The sequence below is a fragment of the Poecilia formosa genome, unplaced genomic scaffold (assembly GCF_000485575.1).
Source record: "Poecilia formosa unplaced genomic scaffold, Poecilia_formosa-5.1.2 Scaffold7, whole genome shotgun sequence".
NCBI lineage: Eukaryota > Metazoa > Chordata > Actinopteri > Cyprinodontiformes > Poeciliidae > Poecilia > Poecilia formosa.
This window is the reverse complement of record NW_006799946.1, coordinates 1,436,836-1,463,579: the sequence shown is the minus strand read 5'-3', so window position 1 is coordinate 1,463,579 and position 26,744 is coordinate 1,436,836. Positions and strand designations below refer to the sequence as shown.

Genomic DNA, 26,744 nt, shown 5'->3' with positions numbered 1-26,744 from the left:
AGCCTAGACTAAGACCAAACATTTATTTTTTTTTAAAATCAGCTGTGAAAGCTCATTAGCAGACTAACCACAAACTTACATGTAAGCAGACCCTCAACTACATCCCACTTGTCCATTAAAAATGACCAGCTGCTAAGAAGTTAAAAAAGAAACATCTAGCCAAATGGTAACAGACTCAGCATGAGTTGAGGTGATAAGGAGGTAAAGGATTGAACTTACTTAGCATTTTTTCTTTGAAAATGCTTCTTCTTGTTTTCTCACTCCTTTCATCTGGCAGATGGGCAACAGTAGTTGAAACATCTACTCATTACAACAAATGCATGTGGAAACAGCGACTTATAAGGCTGCAGGCAAACTTTGAAGCAGACTAGCTACAACAAAAGAACAGGAACGCCAGGGCTAAGGTTCACACGGGTTTACCATAATCTGACAACAGATTGGAAGAAACGTTGCCTGGTACGATGAGTCTACAGTTCAACTGCAACATCCTTGTTAGCAATGTTTAGTGGCATGGACTGGTTTCTTGAACACTACAATGAGTTCAGTGTTCTACAATGGCTTCCACAGTCACCAGATCTCATACAGATAGAGCACCTTAGAGACGTGATGGAACAGGAGATTCACATCATTGTGCAGCTGACAAACCTTCAACAACTGTGATAAGCCATCATGTCAAATATGGACCAAAGTCTCAAGGGACAGCCTATTAAATTTAGGCCCAGGAGGATTAAGGCCAACCTGTTACTGTCAAGGTGCAATTAATGAGAATCTACACAATGCTTTGAATAAAAGGTCCTATTTTATCACTAATTTAAGTAGGAGGCCATGGTTAAACACAGAAACTCAAACGTGCCAGACAATAATTTAATCATTTTGACAATCCTGTACATAATGTTTGTCAAAGAAAAACTTAACTGGAAACACCACTGAATTAAATTAATGCTAAAAGAAATCGTCTTTGTAAGATAGACTTTCTAAGTTTTAGGGGAAATTACCTGGAAAAAATAGCGTTTAGATCAGTGAGATTCTAAACCTATTTCAGTAGATAACCATGTATGGATGGACAGTTTTATTGCTTCTGTTCAGGCTTCATATCTTTTGGCAAACTTATGAGTCATTTGTATTGTCTTTGTTCTTTTACACACACACACACACACACGCACGCACACACGCACACACACACTGACCAGGCAAATGGTCTAGAAGTGAAATATGAATGTCAGACAAATATTTTTAGTTTTGATTTTTGCTTTTACATTTTAACTCACAAATCAGACCACAAGCCCTCTACAGCCTTAGGAAGGTGACTGAACGTTGTACTAAATTTTCAGTTCAAAGCACATCAATTTCAAATACATTTTACTGCATATCCTGCCAGCTGATGTACACAGTTGTTTACAGCTCTATCACCTCCACCTGGAAATTCAACTGTTGTTGAATAATTTATTTCCCAAAAAGACAAAAATACAAAGCTGCTGGTGAAAAGGCCTCGAGTCTTAGTACAGTAGTAGACCTGAGTGATTAGTCGTCTCTGAGTTAAACGGATGAAAGTGGAAGGAGCAGAGTCTGGATTTGAATGTGGTCAAATATGAACACTTGTAGGACATCACACATCCAATTACCTCAATCATCAGAGGCGCAGAGAAGAATGAGGAAGAGGAGGGATTGCTCAACACCCCTACCACCACTCTAAATGGGATGTGTTCTCCTCCCCCAGCTCCAGCACACAAAGCACCGATGGCAGTCTCTACAGCTGCCGTTTCCTGGCTGTCAGCACATTCTGCAGCGTGGCGCTTCTCTGGATGCAGCGCACATGTGGTCCGTCACTGGGAACCAGTACGCTATACTGATCCTGAAAAACGTGGCCCAAATCTGAGCCAAAACCCAGCAGGTCTCCTGAGTGACAGCAGCTCACAGAAACATCACTGATAATCCACAAATCATCAATCCAGGAGAAGTTTCCAGATGTAAAGTTTCAGTTTTCCCATACATGAATTACTTCTTTATGCATTAGGCCTGAAGCCATTTCCCTGATCGATTTTCACTCTATAACCACAAAACAGAGCAAATATACACAGAATACATAAAAACACAAGGACATCTCAAAAAGTCTGAATTTCAAAATGTTTTGAAATATGAACACTTGTAGGACATCACACATCCAATCACCTCAATCATCAGAGGCGCAGAGAAGAATGAGGAAGAGGAGGGATTGCTCAACACCCCTACCACCACTCTAAACGGGATGTGCTCTCCTCCCCCAGCTCCAGCACACAAAGCACTGATGGCAGTCTCTACAGCTGCCGTTTCTGAAATAAGTTTTGCTCATTTCAGAAAGCAAAACTCAGATTCACAGTACATAGAATAAAACCAATCATAGACCGTGGAAATGTAGGATTCTGCACCTCCAGTTTTCTTCCAGATTCATGGACCTTGATTTCCAAATGAAAATATGACCTTCAACCACAAAGCAACAGTGCAGTCTCTGATTTAGGAGTGACTTGATACGAGGCAACATTTGTGTCCCAGGTGAAGGCTTCACCTGTGCGTAATGGCTCTTTCCATTCAGACCTCAGCCTGAATGGATTTAGCCAGACAATCCTCTCAAGGATGTGGTTATTGCTGTTGCACATTTTCTTACCACAGTTTTTCCTTCCAATCAACTTCCGATGAATATGCTTGGACTTAGCGCCATAAACCAGCTTCTTTAGCATGGCTTGCGGAAGGTGTCAATGACAGTTTTCTGGATATCTGTCAAGTCAGCAGTTTTCCCCATGATTGTGTGATCACCAACCCAGATAAAAATCATTTAGAGGCTCATGAATCCCTAAATATTTGGGTGTGGCACCGATATTTACCTTTTTTTTTTTTAAACAATATTCTATTTTTTTTTTTTTTGGAGACTTTGAATGCTGGGTTTCCATGGTCAGCAAGACAATCAAAATGAAAAAACGAATTTTGAAATATTCCACTTTATGTGTAATAAATCTATGAGTTTAACTTTCTGAAATGAGTAGGAAAAAAATATTTACCTTTTCTTGTACAATATTACGTTTTTGTAGATGTACCTGTATTTAAGGTTTTTGCATTTTGACAGAGAAAAAAAAACAAAAACAAATGATGGTATGTTGCTATGCAAGGAAAGTGTTGCATCAACTGACAAGTCTTTACAAGCCAAAATTCAGAGCAACATTATCTAAAACAACATGTTGCAAACATTACATGTTGTTGCATGTGTGAAGTAGTATAAGTGGTTTCATTAATTGTTGAATTAAAAACAAAATAACTGAGAGGTTCAAAATGTATACCCAAAGAATGAAGTTTCAAAGTATTCCCACATTAAAGCTTTGTAAGTGTAAAAAAAAAAAAAAAAACTTTCTGATGTCAGATAAAGTAGGATAGAGACAGATCACTGTATTTTGGCATTCCTTCAAAGTATGTACAAGTAAAGTTATTGGCAAGATTCAGAGATCATGGCGTGCAATGGTTTTTAAAGGCAAGAGTTTTTAGAACTAGAGAAAGAACTGAAGTTCTCTGACAGCGTAAGGCAGATTAAGACAAATAAATGTGGCTTTTATGGAAAAAGTTATAGTCAAGAAAAACCGAACAGTCATTTGTGGTGACTAACAGAGTGCCACCCAACACTATTTTGAAGGCAACACTGTTTTAAAACAACACTTTGCAAGCAAAGAGGAGTAAATCTGATAAGCAACCGACTACAGGTTGGCTGCCCTATCAAACAGTCTAATTAAACCAGTAATATCAGCTTTCTGTACCTCCAGTGTTGATTTATAAAAAGCAAAATGGCCAAAATATGCAGCTTTTTTTTTTTTTTACAGCAACAGGAATAATGGAATTATTAATGCTTTGGTTATGTGTAAAAAGTAAATTTGCTTTGTGTCAATACAGAATCACATACTGCCCCATGCCTTGTCATGCATCATGAGACAGTTGGCATTTATTTAGGCTTCGTTATAAATGCAAAGCTGAATTTTCAAGTGGGACATTTACATGAAGGTCATCAGTTAAGTTTGCCTGCAACCTGATATATTTGGACTTGAAAAGCCTTCAGTCTCTCACTGCTATTTTAACTACTTCATTGTAGAGTTGAAACGCTTATTCTGATCAACAGTGATGACTTGATTATTGAAATAATTGCGAACTAATTTAGGAATCGATTGTTAATTGTTGAGTGTACAGATTCAAACAATATACAGAATAAAACAAAGTCAATTGGTGAAAAAAACAACACACTTATAGTAAAACAAAAACTACATTGGCTTTAAGGTTATTGTATATTAAGGTAGAAAAAAAGAAAAAAGCCCTTTGTAAATATGTTCTGCCCACAACTCCTTACTTAAGCGGCATTAAAATAAATAAACAAAAAAAATCTCTAACACTTTGTGATATCCAATTATTAATCAGTTCATGGTAAAAAAAAAAAAATGATTAGCCCTGAACTGTGTTGATGTCAAGTCAAGCAGAAAGGACTTCACTTTTCAGATTTTGTATGTCAGAAGTATTTTTTTTTTAGATGAGGATGTATCCTTTGCTACAAATGATCAAGTGTACACTAAAGGAAAAATATATTATTTAATTTTAGGCATCAACAATTACGGATGTCCTGATCCGACCATGTGACCTGAAATTCAGCCTGGTCACATAGTTTCACACTGGATCAGAATCAGACGTCACATCCCGGTCAGGGATCAAATAAACATTTGCATTTACTCTAAACAAAACGAGAATAGCACTATCTACAGTTATGAGGTGGTACAGAGTCAGACCATCTCGAAACAACACAATCTCAGCACTTTGCAGCAGTGGCTGCCGTAAAGCAGAGCACATCAGCAGCTTGGAGTGGGAGCATTTTTCCCAACTTAGTGACGACGTCACTGTGTTTAGCAACTTTCCAGACCCTCCAGCAACTTTTTATCAAAAAAGTGACTAGTGACAAATCTATCAACAGTCTCTGTTTTATTGGATACTTTGGAGATAAAGTGAGAAAACACCAACAGAACTGCAGTTACGCTGCAGAGAGCACTTGCAGTCAGTCACTGTGACTGCAGTAGAGCAGAGAGACCCATTTTGTTTCAATAATGGAATGGAAACACAAATGTGAAAAACTGCCAGTGATCCCGCTCTAGATTACAGTTAAAGTTTATTTTTATTTATTTTTTTTCCCCCACAATATTTTTGAAATATCGGATTAGGACGCCATCAGCCGATACTCAAAATAAAATGACAGAGGCAAAAAAAAAAAAAACTGATTGTGACATCCCCATTTCTTATTTATAAAAAGAAATACAGGAATTTGTATCTTAATGTATTTCTAATATTACAATAGTATAAAATAAACTTGCGCAGTAAAATTAAAAATTTACGGAATGCGTCAATTTTTTTAATCCAACTAGTTGTCAGAATAATTGATAGGATAACTGATTGTCAGCTTAATAATTAGCTGCAGCCCTACTTCAAACGTCTAAGCTGGGTGAAGGAATTTTCCAGCCTTGTGTTGCGAGTAAATTCAAACGTCAGACTGAAACTCTTATTGATTACTCAGATACTCAGATTAGTATAACAACAAAAATCTCTCCATGAGAAAAGATCTGGATCAGTCTCAGGTATTCATGTGCTTTGAAAACATAAGATACATCAGTATAATTCATCTACTAGTGTTTTCACAGCTGCATATATAGATGGATTAAATATGTAGCTATCCAGTGATAACCATGAAAGGTTTTGCTCCTCACAGATTGGAGCTACCATACGTCACAAACGTTTTTAAAATTTGAGTTCAAGGGCAGCTTGCATTTACAGTTCTACCTTTTGTAGTTTGCCTAAATTACACTTGACATGTTCAGCCCTCATCTGTTAAATGTGAGTCAGAGGGTTCCTCCCGTTAGCTGTGACTTTGTGTACAAGCCTCCTTCTTCACTCACTTCATGTCCCAGCAGTCCAGCTGGGTGGTGGGGAACAAGCTGGCACTCTTATAACCTTGCCGTCTTTTATGAGTAAAAATTCACTGTCATCAATGCTTCCCTGAGGAGAACAAAAGTGCGTACCAGTCGCATGTTTTCATATTACTGCTCCTCGGCTCTCCTTGTGACCACTGAACTCCAACGTCTTGTGTCAAAAGAGTTTTTGGCCACATTTTTTATTTGAATAATCTCTTTCATCAGAGTCTTACAAATTAGCAAAAGCTTTGTTTTTCCTCAACAGATTAAAAAAAAATCTCTACAACACAACCACGTCCCTGCAGAATAATGCTCCCTGAATGAAATTACACACTGCAGGAACGCTGACCACAACAGCTGTTTTTGGTGCCCTCAAAATAAATTGTTTACTGCTCTGCTCACATCTAATAGCACTGAGCACAATCGCCATTCTTCTAGTGGAGCTTTAAAGTCTTTTTTTTTTTTTTTTTTTTTGTGAAGCTCCCCAACCAGCAGACGCACCTTCTGCCTTGACCTCTTACCTCATTTCTCTGTTGCAGTGATTTCAAGTGTTGGTCAACTATTTCGAAACACCATAATAAAACTAACTTTACATGAAGTGACTTCTGTTAGTACAAAGAAACACGTCAGACAACTGATAGAAACCAGCAATTTGAGGGTCTCACTGCAGCTTGACGCAAACACATTGTTAAAGGTTTAAGTGCTACCAACTGTGAAGGTCACTTCTGCAGGCTTTGCTTTTGGCTCCATGACAATCTAACAGGAGTTTGATGCATTTGCCAAGGCTTGCAACGAGGAGGTTACATTTTTATCTCAACTTTGCAAACACTAAGCTGAAGGCCTGAGATGTTTTCTTTCAGACTCTTGGAAGAAAATAGGGTTACAGAAAATGTAAAAGTTGTGGCACATTTCTGACGCCAAAGGAAGATAAAAAAAACCAAAACATATTGTTGAATACATTATGCTTAAACTCCTCCAGGTTGCCATGGCACCAACAATCTTCGGTGTTGAAATATCAGTGGGTTGTTTAAAAATGATGTCAGAGGAAGCATAAAATATGCAAGAAGCTACAAGAAAGGAAACTATTTTCTTGGAGGCAAAAGTTGGCTGCTACAATACAGACTTCAAAAGACAATAAGAATGTAGTATGAAAAAGCTGCATAGTTTTTACTCCGCTTCAGTCTAGAACAGAACAAACTGGATGAGGAAATGTTGGCAGCCTTTTGGAAATCTCAAAGTTATGGCAGAGGTCTGCTAACTCAATAAGAAAGACACAGAAAGTCAGTAAAGTTTAATCCACTAATGGTTCTAAACGCTCATGCAAAATCCTTAAGTTGGTATCAAAGGTCAACTGTAATCATTTTGTCTTGGTTTTGAAATAATGAAGTCTTAGCTGACTGGCCTCTCACTTGGTGAAAATGTAATTTACTGTTATTTATAGATCTTAAAAATCAGAGGCTAAAATCAGCACCAGCAGTTGGAAGCTTTACAAAATCAGCACTTGAATATCTGCCACAAAATCTCTGCTCGGTCCAACTTTACAAAAAAAAAATAAAAATAAACTCACATCAAAGGTTATACACAAAGTTTTTTTTTTTTTCTTTTTTGTTTTTACTTGTGTTTTATTTTGGAAACTGAAAATGTCTTCCTGGACCAGTGTGGAGTGTTCTGTAGAAAATTGAGGTTCATTAGGCTTTGATAAGGCAAACTTCAGTTATTATGCCATTATCAATACACTACTTGAAAATTGTCTCAAAACAATATTATCGTTTATCGCAATAATTTCTGGGCTAATTTATCGTGCAACAAAACGTGTTACCAGGGCAAGCATATTTACAATTTAGTTATTACCAAATTGTAATAACTAATTGGTTATTACAATTGTATTCATTAAGAGGAACTAAATGAATACAAATCAGCTTATTCTCTTTATTCCACAGTCACTAATTTTAGACTTGTTTACACAGCTGAAAAATTATCTCAACTGAAACATTAACAAGACTGGAAATTGTCTTTTTCCAGGTCAAGATGGATATGTCAGGATTTCCATCTGGACTTTCACAGGACAGCTGCTTCAAGTCATCTTGAGGAGGAAACCGTTCGGGAACCGGGATTACGGATGAGGCCAACCAGCAGGACAGGGTGTGGGGCAGGAAAAACGAGAGAGGGCAAATTCAGCCGGAGAGCTGCAGCAGTCATTACATAAAAGAGAGGGGTTATGTAACGCCTGTGGGTTTGTGTTGGGGAACTTGGGTCGAGCTAAACACATCCAGATGTGTCAAGTGGAACAAAAACCTATAAAGGCGCTCGACTGCATACATACATGGACAGCAGCGATGAAGGGAAGGAACAACACCGCTAAGTGACTCAGACTGCAGAGTAATGCTGAGCCATAAGCATGAAAGGCACGCTGTAGCCCCAATTACCCTGCAGATCATACAAGCAGCACATTGGCCGGATCGTCAGATCATCTGGGGGTTTTTAAATACTGAAGAGAGGACTCTTGTTTTTTAATGATCAGATTACAGGAATTCTGATATTTTTATTGTTCCATAAGCCATTACGTAAGATCTGATATTTCCTGATGAGCATTTTTTTGTTGCCTCAGAAACAAGAAACTGTGCCCACTCGTTTCTGAACACAGAACGCACCGTGCTCCTTGTAACATGCTTAATCTAATGAGGACAACTTATTCTACGGTTCCAGCAAAGAATGCCATTAACATAAATTTCTGAAAGTAGCAGCACCCACCAACTGGTTCAGGCCCATTATGGATCTCTCATTTACAACAAACACCAATCAGAAGAGAGAGAGAGAGAGAAAAAGAAAAAAAGCTTGCAACTTAAGTTTGCAACAGATGTTGGGTGAACACCAATCCTGAGATATGGGAAAGCACATCTATAGAGAAAGCATGGCCAACAGGATTACTTGGAAGCAACACGGCCAAGCAAGCAAGCAGGTTACATTACCACACGGCTGTCAACCCAAATGGCATTAAAAGAATTAGGAGGCTGCAGCTTGAAAACATAAAAATGTTAGTAGTTAGTGGTGTAGCCCCTTTAAGCCGGTAATTGTTAACAGAGACCAAATGTTAGATGAGAAAAATGTGGTACAATAGTCTCAGAAAAGCAAACGCCTCACTTCCTAGAAGACAAATATGTTAACAAAGAGTCATGGCTGAACAGCGCCGAGAACCAGTTTCCAACCTGTTGAATCACTACCTCCAGGAAGGGACATCAACTTTAGTTTTCACTTCACTCGATAAAACTCAAACCTTCACATCTTCCATGTCAAATGAAAATGTCAAATGTTTACATCATACATAAAGCTCAGTTCCGTTAAGAAACTCAGTACATTTCATTTGTCTTTGTTTTTATTAAAGCGCAGGTTGTATTATATAACAGATACCAACAACCGGTGACACTCCCATACTCTCAAAGAGCAAGTTTTAACTAGTCGTGAGCAGCTTTAGATTATCTTTAGGTCGGAAAAACTGACTGGGTTTAACAGTACTTGGGGAAGTAGCTGATTACAATACAGTTAAAAAAAACAACAAAAAAAAACAGAATCAGCATCCAGTCACTGATTAATAACCGATTTTACTTCCTCCCCAAACAAAAGAGCGTCTTACACAAGCACACATGATCTACTGCAATACAGATAACCATAGCCAAACGTTGCATCTAACTGCAGAGCTCTTCACTGCTCCAACGTCTAATTCTTGGAACAGAATCAGTGGAAAACTGAGTCACTGCATGTTAATGGAGACCAAGTTTCAGGAAGCTTTCGCTGCTCGACAGTAAAGCTGTTATAAAAAGGTGGACACTAGAAAGTTATTATGGTTAAAAAAAAAGCAGGAAGAAACCATGACATGCTCGCTGCGATGAGAAATAAACTCCTGAGCAAATAGAAGCAACAAGGAAAAGATCCACTTCAATAAATATGAAAAAAGACATAGTGCGAGTGGTCACATTTATAGACAGCAACAAAAACCTACAACCTTCATACTAGTAATATTCCTTCTCATAAGTTTGTTTAGAAAGTATGCTAGGGAAATAGTCATCTTCTTTTTGGACTTTTCTAAAAACTGCATTTGTCTCACTGGGGCTAAACTTTTAATAGCAGCATATACGTATATAAAGAGCGAGATGCTACAACTGATTCCCAAGCTTTTCAGCTTTCAAGCCACTGAATATGTGCATGAGTACATGAATAATGCTAATACTGGATGGTAAAAGACCAACCAGTATTAATGGACATATAGCCTTGTCTGTTGATCCATTAACATTTTTCCAACTGAAGTATAAAAATTTACTTTTTTAAAATCAACTCTCAGTAGGAGGGTAAGCTGCTTATTCAATGGCACGATGCCAATTCCAGGATCTCCTTAGATTTATAAACTTGTATAGTTAAAATTGTACAGATAACTAAGACTGACTTGAAACATGTGTAATTGAAAATGAAACATATGTAATTAAATCTAAATCTGCCTATGCGATCATATTGACTTGTCTATATAGTTCTGTAAATGAATTTGATCAGTATGTGCCTCAAAATGACATCTGTTGAAAGCTGACATTTTCTAAAAAAAAAAAAAAAACGACCACTGAAAAACTGAACAGAAAAAGAAGTTATTTTCAAGGAAATAAATTACAGTTTGCACTGAAATACTTTTCATAAAAGAGGGATAACGCAGAACATGTTACTGCTGTAGAATTCCTTTACTTTGATGATCTGTTCCCCAGGAGGATGTAAGTTTTAATTTGAAAGCCTTTGGCAAAAGTTAGATTGTTCTTTTGCAGCTTCATGGTGATTGGCAAATAATGCAATGCTTTTATTACCACCTGGTTGCTGTAATGAGAAATGTTTTACTAGGAGAGCAATAAAAAAAAAACATACCATAAGACAACACAAGTGTTAAAAATAACTTAAAAGCCAAGCTTCTCCTAGCAAGTAACTTTAGATCAATTAATCAGTTATAACTACTTTTTTTAAAATATGTTACAATTAACTATGCGTCTGTTCTCAACTCTGGTCGCCAATCTTCACAAATAAAATGTAACATCAAATAGAAGCATCAATTGTTCATCATCTTTGGTCTGTCCTAATCACACATTTAATAATCCAATTCCCAAAGGGGGAGAAATTTGATTGCTATTTAACAACAACTTTACATACGTATTGATAACCTCTGTGGGGAAAATCTTATGTAAATCTATCCAGGACAAGAATAGAAGACAAACAGTGTAATGACTTCCACTTTTAGATCATAACAAAACCAAATTAATAAAGCTAACTATATAAGGTCACTGTAGGAGAACAGAATTGGAATGACTTGCAAAACTGACTTTTTAATTAAACCTTTAATAATAATAATAATAAACAACTCCTTGTTGTTTTTTTTTTTCCCCGTTTCGAGATGCATTTTTAGAAACTTACATCACTGAATTAAAAAAGTATAAACTTTGTCAGATACTTGAGCATTTTTCATATTTTCAAAATACATAATCAGATCTTAAATTCAGTTTTTGTAATTCAAATTCATGACACTTGCTAAAAGAGGGTTTAAAACTGCTTCAAAGCTAGATTTTTTCTAGTCAAGTCCTGAGCAACATGTTGTGACTTGTCACGCAAAGAGTCCCATTTGTTAGACACATTTACAGCATTAAATCTATAATGAACACAAATCTCTCCCCTAACACCACCCATATTGAAATTTGTCAAAATGATTTACTCCAGTTTTATTTCCTCTTATTTCATCTTTTAAATTATGATCAAGTGTAAGACTCAGAAGCCTCTCTGCATTGCTTACATGTTTAGGCACATAAGCACTTCCTGTTCGGATATGATATTTAGGTCAAAGGTTTAAAGTCAACACAGCGGGGATAATAAAGAGCTACTTTGTTAATAATCTACCCAATCCCACTCAGGCCAGTAACTCCATTAACACTGCCAAACCACCTGCTATACTGCCCACTCCCTCTCTTGATTCCAATGACACATGGATGTGCACTCTGATGTGAACTTCCCATCCAACACATTTCCATGCCCCTGCTGACACAGACCTGACATTACAACAGGAAGCATGCAAAAAACAAAAACCACACCTTTGAACCTATGACCCCCTGCCTTGAAGTTATCTCAAGATTTTAATAAATAAATAAAATAAAATAAAAACATTTAAAAGACTGGTTCTATTGGTGCTCAGTTATTAGCTCTAAAGATAAACAGAACGTTCAGTTTCAGCCTGGGTCTTTTCAGGAGGCAGAATCGTATGACAAGGAAGCTCTTTTCCCCCCTAAGTCCAGTCAAGCTTGTGTGTTCTCTACAGGATCCCACCCACATGGTTACACATGCTGCATGGGTGAACTGTATCTATACCCCTCCCTGGAGTTTGACCAGAGCACAACTGAGGCAGGCAGTTATAATTGCCATTAGCACCTGCTATGCTGGAGTAGCATATTGCAGGTTTGGAAATGGAGGGACTTTCTGTTGACAGTTGAGCAGCTCCAAGTACCATGACAGGTATGAGTAATGGGAGATGTTACTGAAAACTTTTAAATGACTGAAAAATGTTAAAATTGAGACATTTAAAAAAAAAATAAAAAAAAAAAAAATGAAGGCTTCAAATATTTCTGTAAGTTCTGGACTTTATCATGTGCAGTGCAGGAGGTTTTGCTATTTAAAAAAAATTAAAAAGTGTGTGAGGTCACTGCACTTACATTTTGACATGTCGCTGCTCAATGTCCACTCTGGACAGCTCCTCCTCTTCCAGGTCAGAGTCCCCACCAGAGCTGCTTTCAGTTACATCAGAGTCAAAGGCGCTTTCTGCTGAATGCAGGTTGGCTGAGCCGCTCAGATACAGCCTCTCCAGCTCCAAGGGCACAGCACCGCTCTTCAGGAACCGGCCCAGGCCGTCCCTGCTGTTCGACGAATAGTGCCGCCCGGTCCTCCACGCGGCCGAATGCGGCGCCGCCTCCGACTTGCGGCTCCCGGCTCGTAGCCTGCTAAGAGCCGAGTCCAAGAAGCCGCCTAGTTGCTGCTGGACGTGCCGCTCTACCTGCTTGGCCTGCACCACCTGAAGACGTTTGCGCAGGCGCTGCAGGCGGCTTTCGATTTCGGCCTGCCGCTTGCTGTTGAGGGCCGTGCGCTCCCTGACGTGAGCGTCGAGGCTGTCCGAGGATGAACTGCAGGGCAGAGGCGGCTCTGGTGTGGCTGTGCATTGTGGGGATCCCTGTTGGCTGCTGCCTGGCCTCTCCCCGTCGGAACCCGGTGGCAGACCAGTACGCGTCTGCAAATCGGCTTCGTTTGAATTAACCTGTTCCGTTGAGTTCGGGTTGTCATGGTTAAGAGAGGACAGGGCAGCAGAATGAAGCACTGGTGGTTCCACATTATTTCCGTCTGTGTTCTGAGGAGCACCGGAGGAATGCTTCTGTCTGAGGGCTTCTTTCACCGGGATGTGGCCCGATATGGTAGCAGTGAAGGTCTCCGAGTCCAACGGCAGGTTCTGGGGCTGAGAGTCTGTGGTGGCGGAAGGCTTGTCACCATTCACCGCCACCATGCAGCCTGAGCCTGACATGCTGGCCAGCTTCTTGGCCAGGCCGTTGACAGGTGCCATGGGCTGGCCACTCCCGTTGGTGCTGCCACTCATGAGGCTTTTAAGCTGACCACCAGAGAGTTCAATTGCCTGCCTCCTCAGGAGGAACTCTCCCCCACCGTTCAGCAGAGAACTAGGCAGAATTCTGTGGCTTTTCAGCACAGACTGTTTGATGAGGACTCCTTGCAGCTTGATTGACTCCTTATTTGCGGGGACAGATGTCACATCTGAGCATAAATAAGAAGTCACCAGTGGCTGGAGTTTGCCCAAGGCCGAGGCCTGGGACACGGAGTCTGGTTGGGGCTGCTGCTCCTGCGGTTCCTGGTTGCCGCCGCAGAAGTCGAGAGGGCACTCTTCGGAGGCGACCTTGCACTTGCCGGGGCCGCTGCTGTGGATGAGGATGTTGTTGGCGTTACTGTTGTTCTCTGCACTGGCCGGTGAGAGACTCGAGGATGGGGCAGCCAGTTTGAAGCGGATGTGGTGAGCTTCGGCTGGGGCGTCGGTGAGAGCGGGCGCCATCGCAGCCATGCAGTGCAGAGGGACGGGCACCTCGGCCTGCTCCACTCCACCCGCTTACTGCCCCACCTGAGGACAGCCTGGAGACGACATGGAGGAAGAATAAGACAAGAACAAAAGAAATACCAAATAAAAAAAAAAATAAAAAAACACGATAAACGGGGATGGAAGGTTAAAAACAACAAGAACATCTTGTTTAATTTTGATTTCAGTGTCACCAGCTACAATAATCAGTTCAAAATATATGTGAAGGAAGCTAAAAATTTCTATTACAAAAAGGAAAGACAAATAAGATTTTAAGTAGTTAAAAAGCAAATTCACAAAATTTGCAAATTCACACTAATGTATTCCATACTAATTTCAGAACTGTGAAACAATATGAACACAGCTGAACCTATATACAACATAAATAAAACACTTGCACAACTGGTTCGGTAGGACTACACTGTGACTGGAAAATTACTAACCAACACCCAATCAGAAAGTAGAAAGTTTTTTATTGTTTTTTTTGTTTTGTTTAAATGGGACCAATAATCAAAGTAAAAGTAATAAAACTACTGAGCCCAACATGGTTACTTTCACTTAAATTGTAAAAATTAAGAATGTTACTTCTTTCCAACGCAATGTGAAGCAAACATGGTCAAAACAAAATATCTGAAGTAAAAGGTAGATTCTCTTTCAATAAATTCTCCAAGTTATTCACATAATTTGTACCAAATAATAATTTTGATAAAAACAAAAAATATATATATTCTAAAGAGGGCCAACTTCAAACAAAAATAAATGGAAAACGTTACGCACTGACCTTGGGCAAATAAGATGTAAAGGAAGGTTTGGAATAACAGAAGTCACCTGAGCTAAGGCCACTAAATAATTTCCACTACAAGCATGCACGTGTAAACAAGCCCTCAATGTCATTTACTTATAAGGTTGTGGGAAAAAAGAGAAAAAAAAAAAAGAAAAAATCCTGGCAAGGAAAGAAACAGGAGAAACCAATGCAAACTGCCCAAACCCCACTGCCCTACATGTGCCCTGGCAAGTCTGCATACAGCAGGGTTCCTTGCAGGCCATGTAAGTAGGTGGATTTAGGCCCAGCATTATCTCAGAGCAAATGATGTCATCATGCCAGGGTTGCTCTGTCATTTCATCTTAACTCAATGTTTAAATCTCACTTTCTCTAATATTAAAAGCAAAAATGCTTTTTTAAAAAATGCAGCATTGCTAGGAGAATGTTAATGACACAGAGCATTGTTTGAATGATTAACATATCTTTCATGCCAGCTGCATGCTTATTCATGGGAAACTTTCAAACAGACTGCCTTCACATTGTAAAAGATAAGAGCTGCATCTCCGCGCATCATCGTCTGCATGCTCAGATGAATGGGGGTTCAGTATTTCACCGCAGTTTCTAGTCGGCGCGCACTACGCCATGTTGGTGTTTCCGAAGCAGATTATGCAATGCAATTCATCCATCTAAAAACACCCATTCGGCTCCAAACACGCCAAATGAGTCCGGGGAACACGGTGGGAAATTTAAATGGTCAAAGATGCAACTATAACTCCCCGTGTTGTTTTTATGTAAAAACGTGTGGCGAGATGCGACAAAAAAACGTCCACATCCAACGTTAGCCAACCATAACGTAATCATCAAAATGTCTTCCTGGTGTTTACAAGAGCATTTGTGCACGTAAAAGGCAGCTTTGCGCCTCAGCGCCAAGTGTGCACCATTTCATTGCATTAAATTTCAATTAGTTTAGGCGGAAAGGCAGCGCATGATCACTTCGTATCATGAGGAGGTGTCAGACAAAAAAAAGGAAGACAGAAAAACGATCACGCAAACGCAAGAAAAGACAGATAAATATTTGGTCACTCTGTAAACTGCGTGGAAATTAATGCGCTCCACTGCTGGTTAACGTTAGCCCAAGAAAGCTGCTGATGCAAGAAACAACCTGCTGGCAAGCTGGCGTGTCTCTCTCTCAAGCCAGCTGCAGTGAAACGACACATGCCCTGACCACACTGTTATGTCGCTTTAATACTTAACTATTTTTATTTTCTGGTGGAGGTAGAGACCAACTTCGGAGTTTTACGTAAACCTCGTTAGTCAAGTAAACATATAAAGTGCCTGCGTAACCTGCGCGCACTTGCGATAATAGTTTAGAGTAAATTACGCGTAGAGTTGAAATGTTTAATAAGAGCGTCGCTAAACACAGTTAAAATAAAACAAGCTTCTGTTGCATTTAAGCTACTAACATGACCCTTGTAACCAGACATCTTTGTGTCTGATAAATGTTTTAAACAACGTTTTACGACCGATTGCACAGTGGAGACACGGTCTGCATTGTAATCAGACTATAGAAATAAACACAAGTAGCTTTATTTTGTATTTACAGCGCCAGTCCATGGCCTTACTTTCGTACAGAAGCTGGAAGGGAATCGGGCGGTGCGTGTAGTTAAAGCTGGTCTCTGAAAAGCAGAGAAGTTGGGAGTAGACCCAGGCAGTCTGGTTAGCTCGCTAACAAAGAAAAAGGAGGAACCTACCACGTGACGAGGTTGCACTATCCGAGGGAATTTCGGCAACAGTCCCCTGCAGTTTGGGTGGAAAAAAACCAAGAGTACCAATACAACACACGGGGCTTTTGTCGATCACTCTGCCATTAATTATTCCAAAAATACACAGCCAGGGTGCGGAAAGGGGCCCGCTTATCGGAGCCTTTCGGCTTCGTTCCGGATTCAGCAATGGGCGAATCACCGAGCTACAGCTCGCCTCGCCGCCACAGCGAATATTATAACCCTAGGCCGCGAAATAGTCCGTCCTATCCCCGATTACTTCAAATGTAGGCGATTCCACGGCAATCCTGAAGCGAAAAAACAGATTCCCGACGAGAGAGAGGTAATCCAGGTGGCGGTTTGACGCGAGGCTTTTTCTCTCGTTTTAGGGAGAGACGCTTAGAAAATGGCGGCTAGCTCCTCTCCGTCGGATTGAGTCTGACAAACATAGAAGAGCTCTGCGCGCGCGTGTATTTGTGTGCGTGCGCTGCTGTAGGCGGGAGACACTACTCATTCTCACCACTAGAGTAAAAGGCAGATAAGAACCGACAGAAAAGCTCAAAGAAGATACCACAGGAGGGCATTGTCTTCCCAAAAACACAGCGCAGTGTCACTTTCACACTTATTATTCTGCTGTGATGGTGCTGCTGGTTAAACTGGAAATATCGCTGTCTCTGCTTAACGTGTATCCCGCATGCTCTCGGAACAACAGTTTGAAGCATATTCAGCTTCTGTCCACAAAACATTCACACAAACGGGATTATTCTTGTTAAATGACCTTGTTCATTCATAATTTAAACCAAAGCAGTTAATACTCTTCAATAATCAATCATATATCCTTATTTCTGTTAAACTGCCATAGTAAAGGCTCTGGTTCCCTTTAAAGCTCAGGCTGCGCGTTTCTCATGTCACTTTGAACAGGATCTGAATCGCCCACCACTACAGCAGCCTTCTGTGGAGGTGTAGCCTGTGGCCACATGAAGGAGCTCTTTCCCTTCAGTGTAATAAAACACCACATGGTGTCTAGGAAACAGCACCAAGCAGGACCAAACAGCTCTGACATAAAAGCCACTGCACCTGGACTAATGATTTGAATTAACCCTGTAATTACAGTATCAATCACATTTCATTGTCAAATTTAACTGCTTCATATCTGCTAATTCCCTGTGAAAAACCTGTGCAATAAATTGTGCCAGATTAAAAAGGACGCAAGAAAAAAAAAACATATTTCAAATTAAATACTAAAGCTTTTGTGTATTTTGTTTATTTACCTGTAACAATGTGTATTAAACCCAAACATGAATATTTCTTACATATGGGCTTTTGACATATTTAAATAAAGAATTTAAATGGGTACTATGTATGTGTTTTGCCTACACATATATAATACATTTTTTCATATTTTCTGTTTAATGTGTTGGTAGCTGCTTTAACATTTCAGCTTTTAAAATCCTGCTGGCTGAAATTAGTTATTTGTAGAGTTCATTGTATGTTAATAATGGTAATTGTGCTTACAGATTAAGTGCATTGTACTCTGGTAATAACATTAAAACTAATTCATTTTAAAGCAGCACCATCCAAAACTGTTTCCTTTTCAATTATTTAACATTAAAGCCAAGTATTATCTTTAAAGCGATAGTTTGGTTATTTGGGGCGAGGTTCTGTTGAGACGTTATGACTAGTTAATATCTAACCTTCAACAGATAACTCAGAGTTATAGGAAACTCCCCAGAAAAAGATAACTCTCTTCCAAGTAAGAGGGGAGCCAAGACAACACTGGACTTCTCTAAACAGCTTCTGTTTCAAAATGCCCATGTTTCACTTTTTGTATAAGGTGGTTACTTATGTAGAGGCCTTTTTAGATATCTGTAAACACTACTGCTGCATTTAAAACACAAACAGCTAAATGAATAAGTATATATTCATTTATACTGATATAAATGAATATATGCTTTTATATAAGTATACATTCTCACTATACGCTGAGTATAGTGAGATGTACTCACTATACTCAGCGTATAGTGAGCATATCTATACGCTATACTCACTTAATGTTTGTGGTGGGGTGAATGCTAGTGCCTAGTCTCTGCAGTGTTTAACCAGGATCTTCTTGCTGGGCGGTTAGAAGAGTAATGCAGAGTAAAACATAAAATATGATAAAGTTAATAAATAGTGTGCCTCATAGTAATGCCATTTTGCCAACCATTATTGAAAAAGCGACATTAGATCCCAAGGAGTTTTTTTTCCCCAGGTAAATAACGCAAAAATAAATAATAATAAAAAAAGAAATGGGACTTATTTCAACCTGAAAGAATTCAATGTTTGTCTTGGACCCTTTATGACTGGCCATTACAAAAATATGTCTCTGTTTCATCGAAATGAAGTTACAAAGAGTTGAATTATGAAAAAAGACATCAGCTGACCATATCCTCCGAACAAATTTTAAAAGAAAATCTTAATCATCCATCTAAATTAATAAATGTAGACATTAGAATTGGCAACATTTTAAATTATTTGATTTATTGTTACATAACACTGCCACCAAACTGTTTAGTTAATTTATTTGTTTCTGTTCTTAATGTTTTAGCAATATTTTAAGTGTGTTTAAACACAAATTTGTTTTCCGATTTTATTCATAATGGCTGACGACACCTAGAATAACTATAACATTACATATATTAAAAAAATGTGTGGGCATCCACTCTGTTCTATAATGCATTTCTCTAAACAGTGATGCAAAATAAATGGTGTGCACACTAGCAGTATACAAAAAATAACTCAAAAGAATATTTTCAAAAGTTACTCTTAAAATATATTCAACAAAGTTAATGTAAATTTGGATTTTGTTACCAAATCATGGGCAAAATATGGGTGACATGTTTGTTTTTCAGCGTACAAAGACTGTCAAACAAACTATATCTTCGACAGCCTATCAGAAATAGCCAATAAACAACACAGTTACTTTCGTAAATATTTAAATTATGATCATGTAAAAGAGACTATCAGTTCATTAAAAAAAAACAAAAAAAAAACAGCATATTGAGTAGCTATTCAATAACTAACCTGAATTTGAATTTTTACTAAATGTTTTCAGGAAATTCCAGTCACTTCCTGTATTAGTCACTGATGGATCCCTCCGTGTTTAAATTTCAGACGGTTGAACAGATTTGTTGTGGCTGAACTGCAGTGTCGTACAGACACTATGGAGCATTAAACCTAGCACATCATGCGTTAATTATATGCATCTGGGTACTTGAATTCAAAGTATTCCTCCACAAATAAACTGATCTTGCAGCTGCTGGTCATTTCTCCTCTTCACCATGTCTTTGCAGTTTTGGTCATTTCATGCCCGACTCATACCACGTACAAAATTGTGCCAACTACCGCGGCAATGTTTTATACCAACCAGGCAACAGTTCATCCTTAGCGGGCGGACGTTTCACCACCCCATCACTTCTGTTTTTGCCAGCTTTACTGAGGCTGGCTTTTTCAAATCAAGTCTGCACAAGCAATTTGGTTTTAGACTTGGAGTCATTTAGACTCAAAAAGGTAATTGCTAACCTCAACTTCAAAAACACGGCTTCCACTGTTTGTTGTTTTAGCTCCTGCTAAAGGAAAACAATATTTGAAAACAAATGGACAGTTATGCTGAATATTTTTATGGGAGTGAATCCTAATCTTGTTTTTAAGATAAACAAATGTAGTATGAAGAAACACACAAAATCTGACCTAGGACATACTGAAACATACACAGAAATGAACACGTCATTACTCTAGGCTGGAATGTTGAAAACAAAATAAAAAATAAAAAAAAAAACACTAAGACTACATTCGTGTCACCAAACAGTCCACATACGGAAAAAAACAACAACAGAAAGATTCCCAGAGTATCGCGTTGAGATGTTTGGATGGTCAATATTAACGGTGAAAAGAAATAAAAAATTTTAAAAAATCATACTATAACTCTCTCTTTCCTTTCATAAAGTTTTCAAGATATGGGGAGGAGGAGAAATAAGCCTGCAAACAGATTGTGATAGAAATTAGTCTGATGAATATAATATTTTATTAAATGAGACTGATTATTTTTTTATATATGTACTAATACTACCCATGCAATGCGTGTAAGCTATAGTAAGACATTATCAATATTACATTTGTTGCAAATGAGATAAGGTTTCCAGTTTTAACACATGTTAAAGTCCCTGGCTCATTTGAATTGTCTCATGCTGTGGAGACTTCTGCACAAGCTGCTTGTGTTTATCTTTGGTCGTTTTAAATAAACAGTTGTTTAAGACTTCCTGTGCACAGAGGAGGTTATCCAAGGCAAAACATGTTGCACAAGATTAATCTGGGACATCTCATGTATTCTTAATGTTTAAACCAAGTGGTTTATACACAAAAAAAAGATCTGAAAATCAAAGGAAAGCTCCTCGACTCCAACAGGGCAAGAACTAAAACTATCAGTCTCTAGAGCCAGTTCTCTTCTATGTAGGTTTTAACCAAGAAATATAACAATATCTTCGATCTTCATGCCTAGTTTTGGGTTTACAAAAACAGTGCGTGCAAAGATGGTGGATTTAAACGCTCCTTTGATGACCCCTCATGGATTCCAAGGCGTTGCCTACACTTCCTGAGATATTGTTCCCGTCTCAGTCGTCTGAAATACTTCCACAGAGATACCCAGAACCAACACATTCTGATGTGGCTCCATCCCCAGAAGCCATTTCTTTGAGATAAGCTCTGAAGCTACCAAGAGGACGTTCATTTCATTCACAGTATCCGCAGAGCATTACTGACTGACGGCCATGACATAACATCCCTAATAGTCTCAGTGAAACACAAACCAGAATAAACAGCAACATGTAATAATAGTTTAGGATTACCTTCGACTCCATTGTTGATATAATCCAGGTAGTAATCCAACGAACCATAAATCCAGTTACTAGTTTACACCTAAAACATAAAATGAACAAATAGATATTAGAAATAAATACAGATGTTAAGCATGAAGCAACAACTAATATTTACACATTTTCAGGACAAAGCAGTTCAACTGAATAAAAAAATATTATGATTCAAGGTCTTTATTGTTATACCAAAGGGTTGAGTGGTTTGGCCACAAAGACAAGTTACTATCTTTTTTTTTAATTCATATTTTTTTCAAATCATATAAATTGTAGGTAGTAGTTTTACTCCAAAAATCAAAAGCAAGTTTGTAAACTTTTTTATAAACAGTTAAAGTGAACAATTTTTGAATGACACAAAAATAGAGTCTTAAAGACAGTTAATTTGACAACAGCCCAATCAAGTGTTACAAAAATAAACAATGAGCCACTGCAATCACTCCCTGACAAATATACAACAAAACAAAATAATCTGAATATTTTTGTAAGATTGATGAATTTATGAAAAAACTATTTCTACCAATACTACTACTAATAATAAAAATAAACATTTATGGTAAATATACACAATCACGATACTGAAAATAATTTTCTACAGAGCGTCACAATGTTGGGAATCAATGTTCACTATTGCAATGACTATTAGCAATTAAGCCGCACCATGGAATGATCAGTTCCATTAATGAGAACTTTCACTTTACCTCCACTAAAGGCACATTGGAGGGGGAAAAAAAAGCTGTGGTGATGGTAGCTTAGTCATTTAGTCACTTAAGAGCAGCTAAAGCTAAATGATTGAACCTTATCCAAAAAAACAGCTACTGGTGTAATTGTACGAGATGAATATCACTACTAATTATTACAGAACAAAGGTCCAGTGTAATGTAGATATAATTTCCTCCAGAGTAATATGTGAGACAGGTTTGTAATAGCTGCACTTTATAAGTTGGCCACAAGATGTCAGTAAGTTTTGCCCATTCACATTACAGTACTTACTGAAAAGAACACCGTGTCTCCCACAATTTTGATTGTAAAGCTTGTCACAAGCCATCAAGTTGTTGTGCATATTTTTCATATTTTGAAGAGAAACTCAATATAGTATGTTTTAACTATAACATCAAAAAGATAAAATATAATTGTTAAAAACAATAACTTTTACTTAAATTCTGTTTTTGAGCAATTTATTACAGGATGAAATTACAAAAAATCCCAGCTGATAAAGTAAATGCCCACAAAGTTGGATTTCTGTAAGCCAAATATCTGGGCACAATGTCAAATATTTGGTCCTCAAGATTAGTAGACTTTTTAAAATTAACCTACTAATTTCAACAACTTGATTGGGCTGTTGAAGTTTTCATCAACCAACAGATCAAAAACAACTGATCTGGCCTTTAAGCTTAATTAAAATTAGACAATTAAAAGTCAAAGAATTAAATATTTATCACAATCATTGCAACAGCAAAAAATGTATTAAAGGACACTGTCCTAAATTTTGGACCAATATGCAAAAAAAACATTTTAGAAATATTTCACAGTTTTACGATGAATGTTTAATTTGAATCTAAGTACATTAACTTGATAATACGGTCTTTTAGTATGTATATTACGACCAACAAGTTTGTTTTTGTTCCAATCTCTTGGTTGGTGATTACCTCTAGCTGCAATGTCACCTCAAAAAATATTTTTTATTTGTGGGTTGTAGATTCAAGAACTTCTGACTAGAATAACTAGAATATCACTCCCTACCTATTTTTCATCCATGTTAACATATTTTATAGTTATTGTTGAATTTTTGGTTTGATTTAGATGAGCTTCAGCACGTTTTTTTATATCAACTAAATAGCCTTTCATTGAACATTTTAAAGTACTCATGTTAGCGTATTGTTGATTATTTTATGAGTGGTCTGATTTTCAAATTAAAATAGGAAATAAATTATATCCTAATTTTAGAATGCACTTGAAAAATTACACAAGCTGAATGTATTTTTAATTTAAGGCCAACAAATTTTTGCAGCTGTTAATAATGATAAGCATATAATAGTAGTAGTAATTAGCATGACCGTTTGGGTGAATAAAGAGACTATTCTAAGTCAATTAATAGACATTTTTCCACTAAAAAGACAAAATAAAACCCACATAAAAATCCCTCATAAAATTTTCATTGCCAATTTAAATTACAAAAAAATAAGCTAGGCAATTGCTTCGCAAAATTTAACTAGCTGGAAAGACATAAATTACCCCAGATTTACCAACATACCAGTAAACTATAAACATGATTTTATGTTTGACATACGACTCTTCAGAAAGTTTAATAGAATAGCTTGATTATATATTTATTTTACTTGTGGTAATTTAAATATATTCAACTTATTATGGGTTTTGGATGAGTTTTTATGTACTTACTGACGCATCTTAGATACCATTTTATTGTTTTAAATTTACTACACGAGTGAAACTTAATGACTAGCCTCGATAATTCCGCAGCTTTCCGCTTTAATTCATTCATTTCAACAGCTGAAATAAACCTTGCTGAAAACTGAACATATTAATTAGTTAAATAAGTTGTTGTGGTTTTGAAACCTTTACTCACCTCGGTTTGAGGCTTCAGACACACAGAATATCTCATAAAAGTTTAGTTTTTGACTGTGGTGGAATCGATGAGTCTGTCGCGTCCAGCTGCCAAGCTAAAGCTAACGGGCTAACTACATTAACGTTACCGTTGCAAATTTTAAGATGAAAAAAAACTTTTTAAATGTTGAATATGGTCACCACTGAGGTGGAGTTGAACAGTAAATCAAATAAAAGGCACATTAATACAACAGCGAGTAAATAATTGAATTATAACTGTTTCTTTATTTTATAAAAGGCACATTAACATTACTTTATCAGAAGCTAACGTTAGAAAGCTAACATGCTAGTATTCGTTAGCTGTTTGCTTCCCGATCTCACAGACTCCTCAATGAACACCGTTTCATTTGTACATACGGCAGGAAAAAAGTACATAGAAATGAAGCCTTCTCAAACAGAAGAACCAGTGGTTTAACCAAAGTAAGGGTCATTCTTGACAAATAGACTGTTACTCATTTTTTAAGAAAATAACAAGACAAAATCTTACTTACCTGCTTGTCCTGTTACAAACCACCGATTGTATCCGCCCCCAGCATCGCCATTGGCCACATCTTCAAATCCAGGCTTTCTATTGGCTGCCGCAGATGTCAGTTTTAGCAAATACCCGTACAGCGGAAATGTGTACGAAAGTTCATAACATGAAACTTCATCTTCAAAAAATATTGTTTTTATTTAAAAATGTTCACTTTAGTCTCACAACTTCCCCTTCATTCATAAAAACCTGCTTTCGTTTCGGCGTAGCAAGAGTGTTGTTTACAGCGTAGGCATGCTAGCTGCTCTCTGTCCAGCCTGATGTGTTTTCACTCAGATAAACAAGCTGCTATTTTAATGCTTTGTTTCCTAGGTTTGGCGCTGCAGTGTGCCGTCTATTTTTCATTGCGCCTTTCACATTAAAACAGGCGAAGCCGACAGCAGCGTGTGAGTTTGTTCAGAACATTTACCTGAAGGCTTAGCACATTGTCTCACTGCTGGGGTGAGATTTGACTGGTCGAGTAATCTGTCCCCCTAAAAGCAGGCCAGGAGACATAAAAGCGGCCGAATTATTGACCAGAGTGCCGTTCAAACAAATGCTAGTGATGCATATGTAAAGCTAAGTGACATAGGATGAACATAAATACAGATTAGTGTTTCTGTGATGCATTATCACCACAATTTAGCACTGGCGTTAAAGTTATGATCATTTCACTTATTTTCACAGAGAATGTAAATAGCTGACATGCAGCTCCACTTCACTTATCCACTTTGAGTATTCACAAGAATTTTTGTAACTAACATATCAGCAAAACAACATTCAACATGTTTTTGACTTGCAGAAGATTCACATCATATACCAACAATACTCAAATTACCCAAGCGTGATCCTGTGTGTGTGATCCATAATCTGACACTTTATAGACTACTTATTGAGTGGAGAAGTGAGGAAGGGTCCCATATCAAGAGATTATTGTTTCTGGCTAAATCACAGTTATTGAACAAAACTTCTCCTTCAGCATGTAACAAGTTTGATACCCATGGGCTGGAATGAAATTCTTACAGTAGACGACCTCCAGTAAAAATACCACAGGTTCATTATATTGCCTTGTGTGCACAAAAATGTAAAATCAAAATATATATGTTTAAAATATTTTTACTGAAAACACAGTGCATCTGTTATTGCCTATGCGAATAGACATCAACAATTTTTTGTTAAAATAATTTTTATTTTAAATTTGATACACCTTCAGTAACCACATCATGACATTCCATGATTTTAGTGAAGCAGGAATATTTCCATACAGTAAAATTTATCATTCTTATCAAGAGAAAGGTGTACTTTTCAGTCAGCCAGCTAAATGTCAATGTAAAGCAACATGTGGGGGAGGGGGTTTTTCTATGTTGTTCTCTACCAGGGTCAGAAACCTCTGCAAATCAAAGGTCCTTTTACACAAAATTGTTATGTTCAGAAATATCTACTTCTAGAAATTTGTTTTTATTTTATAATTAGCTTGTTAAAGAACCACCATCCTGCATATACATTTAAAATAAATGAATAAATAAAATACAAAGTCTTTATAAAAGGAAGAAAAAACATTTTTGTTCAATGGAACATTTAGCTTTTAAGTACCATACACCAATAATGCATATGATTTCCAAACAAATGATAAAAAACATTCTTTCACTAAAAATAATTATATTATTATTGTCAGTTCTGTTGTTGAAGTACTATGCATATTCTCCATAAAAACCTTTAGTAAAAAAAAAATTTGAAAACTAGCCTGTTTACTGTCTTTATATTATAAACATTCACTAAATTCTTTATCATTTTTAGGCAAAGTTACTAAGAACCACTTCTTGCTTCAGAGCCATTTGTAGTCCTCAAGGCAGAAATGAGAAACAAGATGCCAGAGAAAGCCCTTCCCCCGGCATCTCATTAATTTACACTATATATTAAAAATATGATTGAAAATTTTTGAAATTTCAAACAGTAACTGCCTAAAATCTCTTTTAGGCAATTTCATATCTAGATGGATCTCTCATCCGGAGTTATGGATCTTCTGTCATGCTATTTTCAATTTAGTTCACTCCACAGCTCTGAAGTGAGTTGTGGAGTGAACCAAG

At 37.5% G+C, this 26,744-nt stretch overlaps 1 protein-coding gene and 1 long non-coding RNA gene across 5 annotated transcripts in view; one reads left to right on the top strand and one right to left on the bottom strand.

Annotated features, from left to right (window-relative positions):
• The window catches only part of LOC103151159 (KAT8 regulatory NSL complex subunit 1), a 42,902-nt gene extending 18,249 nt beyond the window's left edge, over positions 1-24,653 (bottom strand). For 2 of the 4 annotated variants that reach the window (XM_007571051.2, XM_016681142.1), the window contains exons 1-2: positions 16,609-17,086; positions 12,680-14,150 (exon numbers count right to left, since the gene is read on the bottom strand). In XM_007571051.2, the coding sequence (XP_007571113.1) occupies positions 12,680-14,082 (1,403 nt within the window). In that variant the 5' untranslated portion in view covers positions 14,083-14,150; positions 16,609-17,086. Of the gene's footprint in view, positions 1-12,679; positions 14,151-16,479; positions 16,550-16,608; positions 17,087-21,500; positions 21,571-24,637 lie in introns of those variants that run through there. The other 2 variants (XM_007571059.2, XM_016681139.1) reach the window with 2 other exon arrangements.
• Positions 5,374-8,758, top strand: LOC107838541 (uncharacterized). The gene is made up of 2 exons (XR_001664625.1): positions 5,374-7,814; positions 7,855-8,758. It is a non-coding gene; the product is annotated as an uncharacterized LOC107838541 (long non-coding RNA).
• Positions 24,654-26,744: the final 2,091 nt, after the last annotated feature.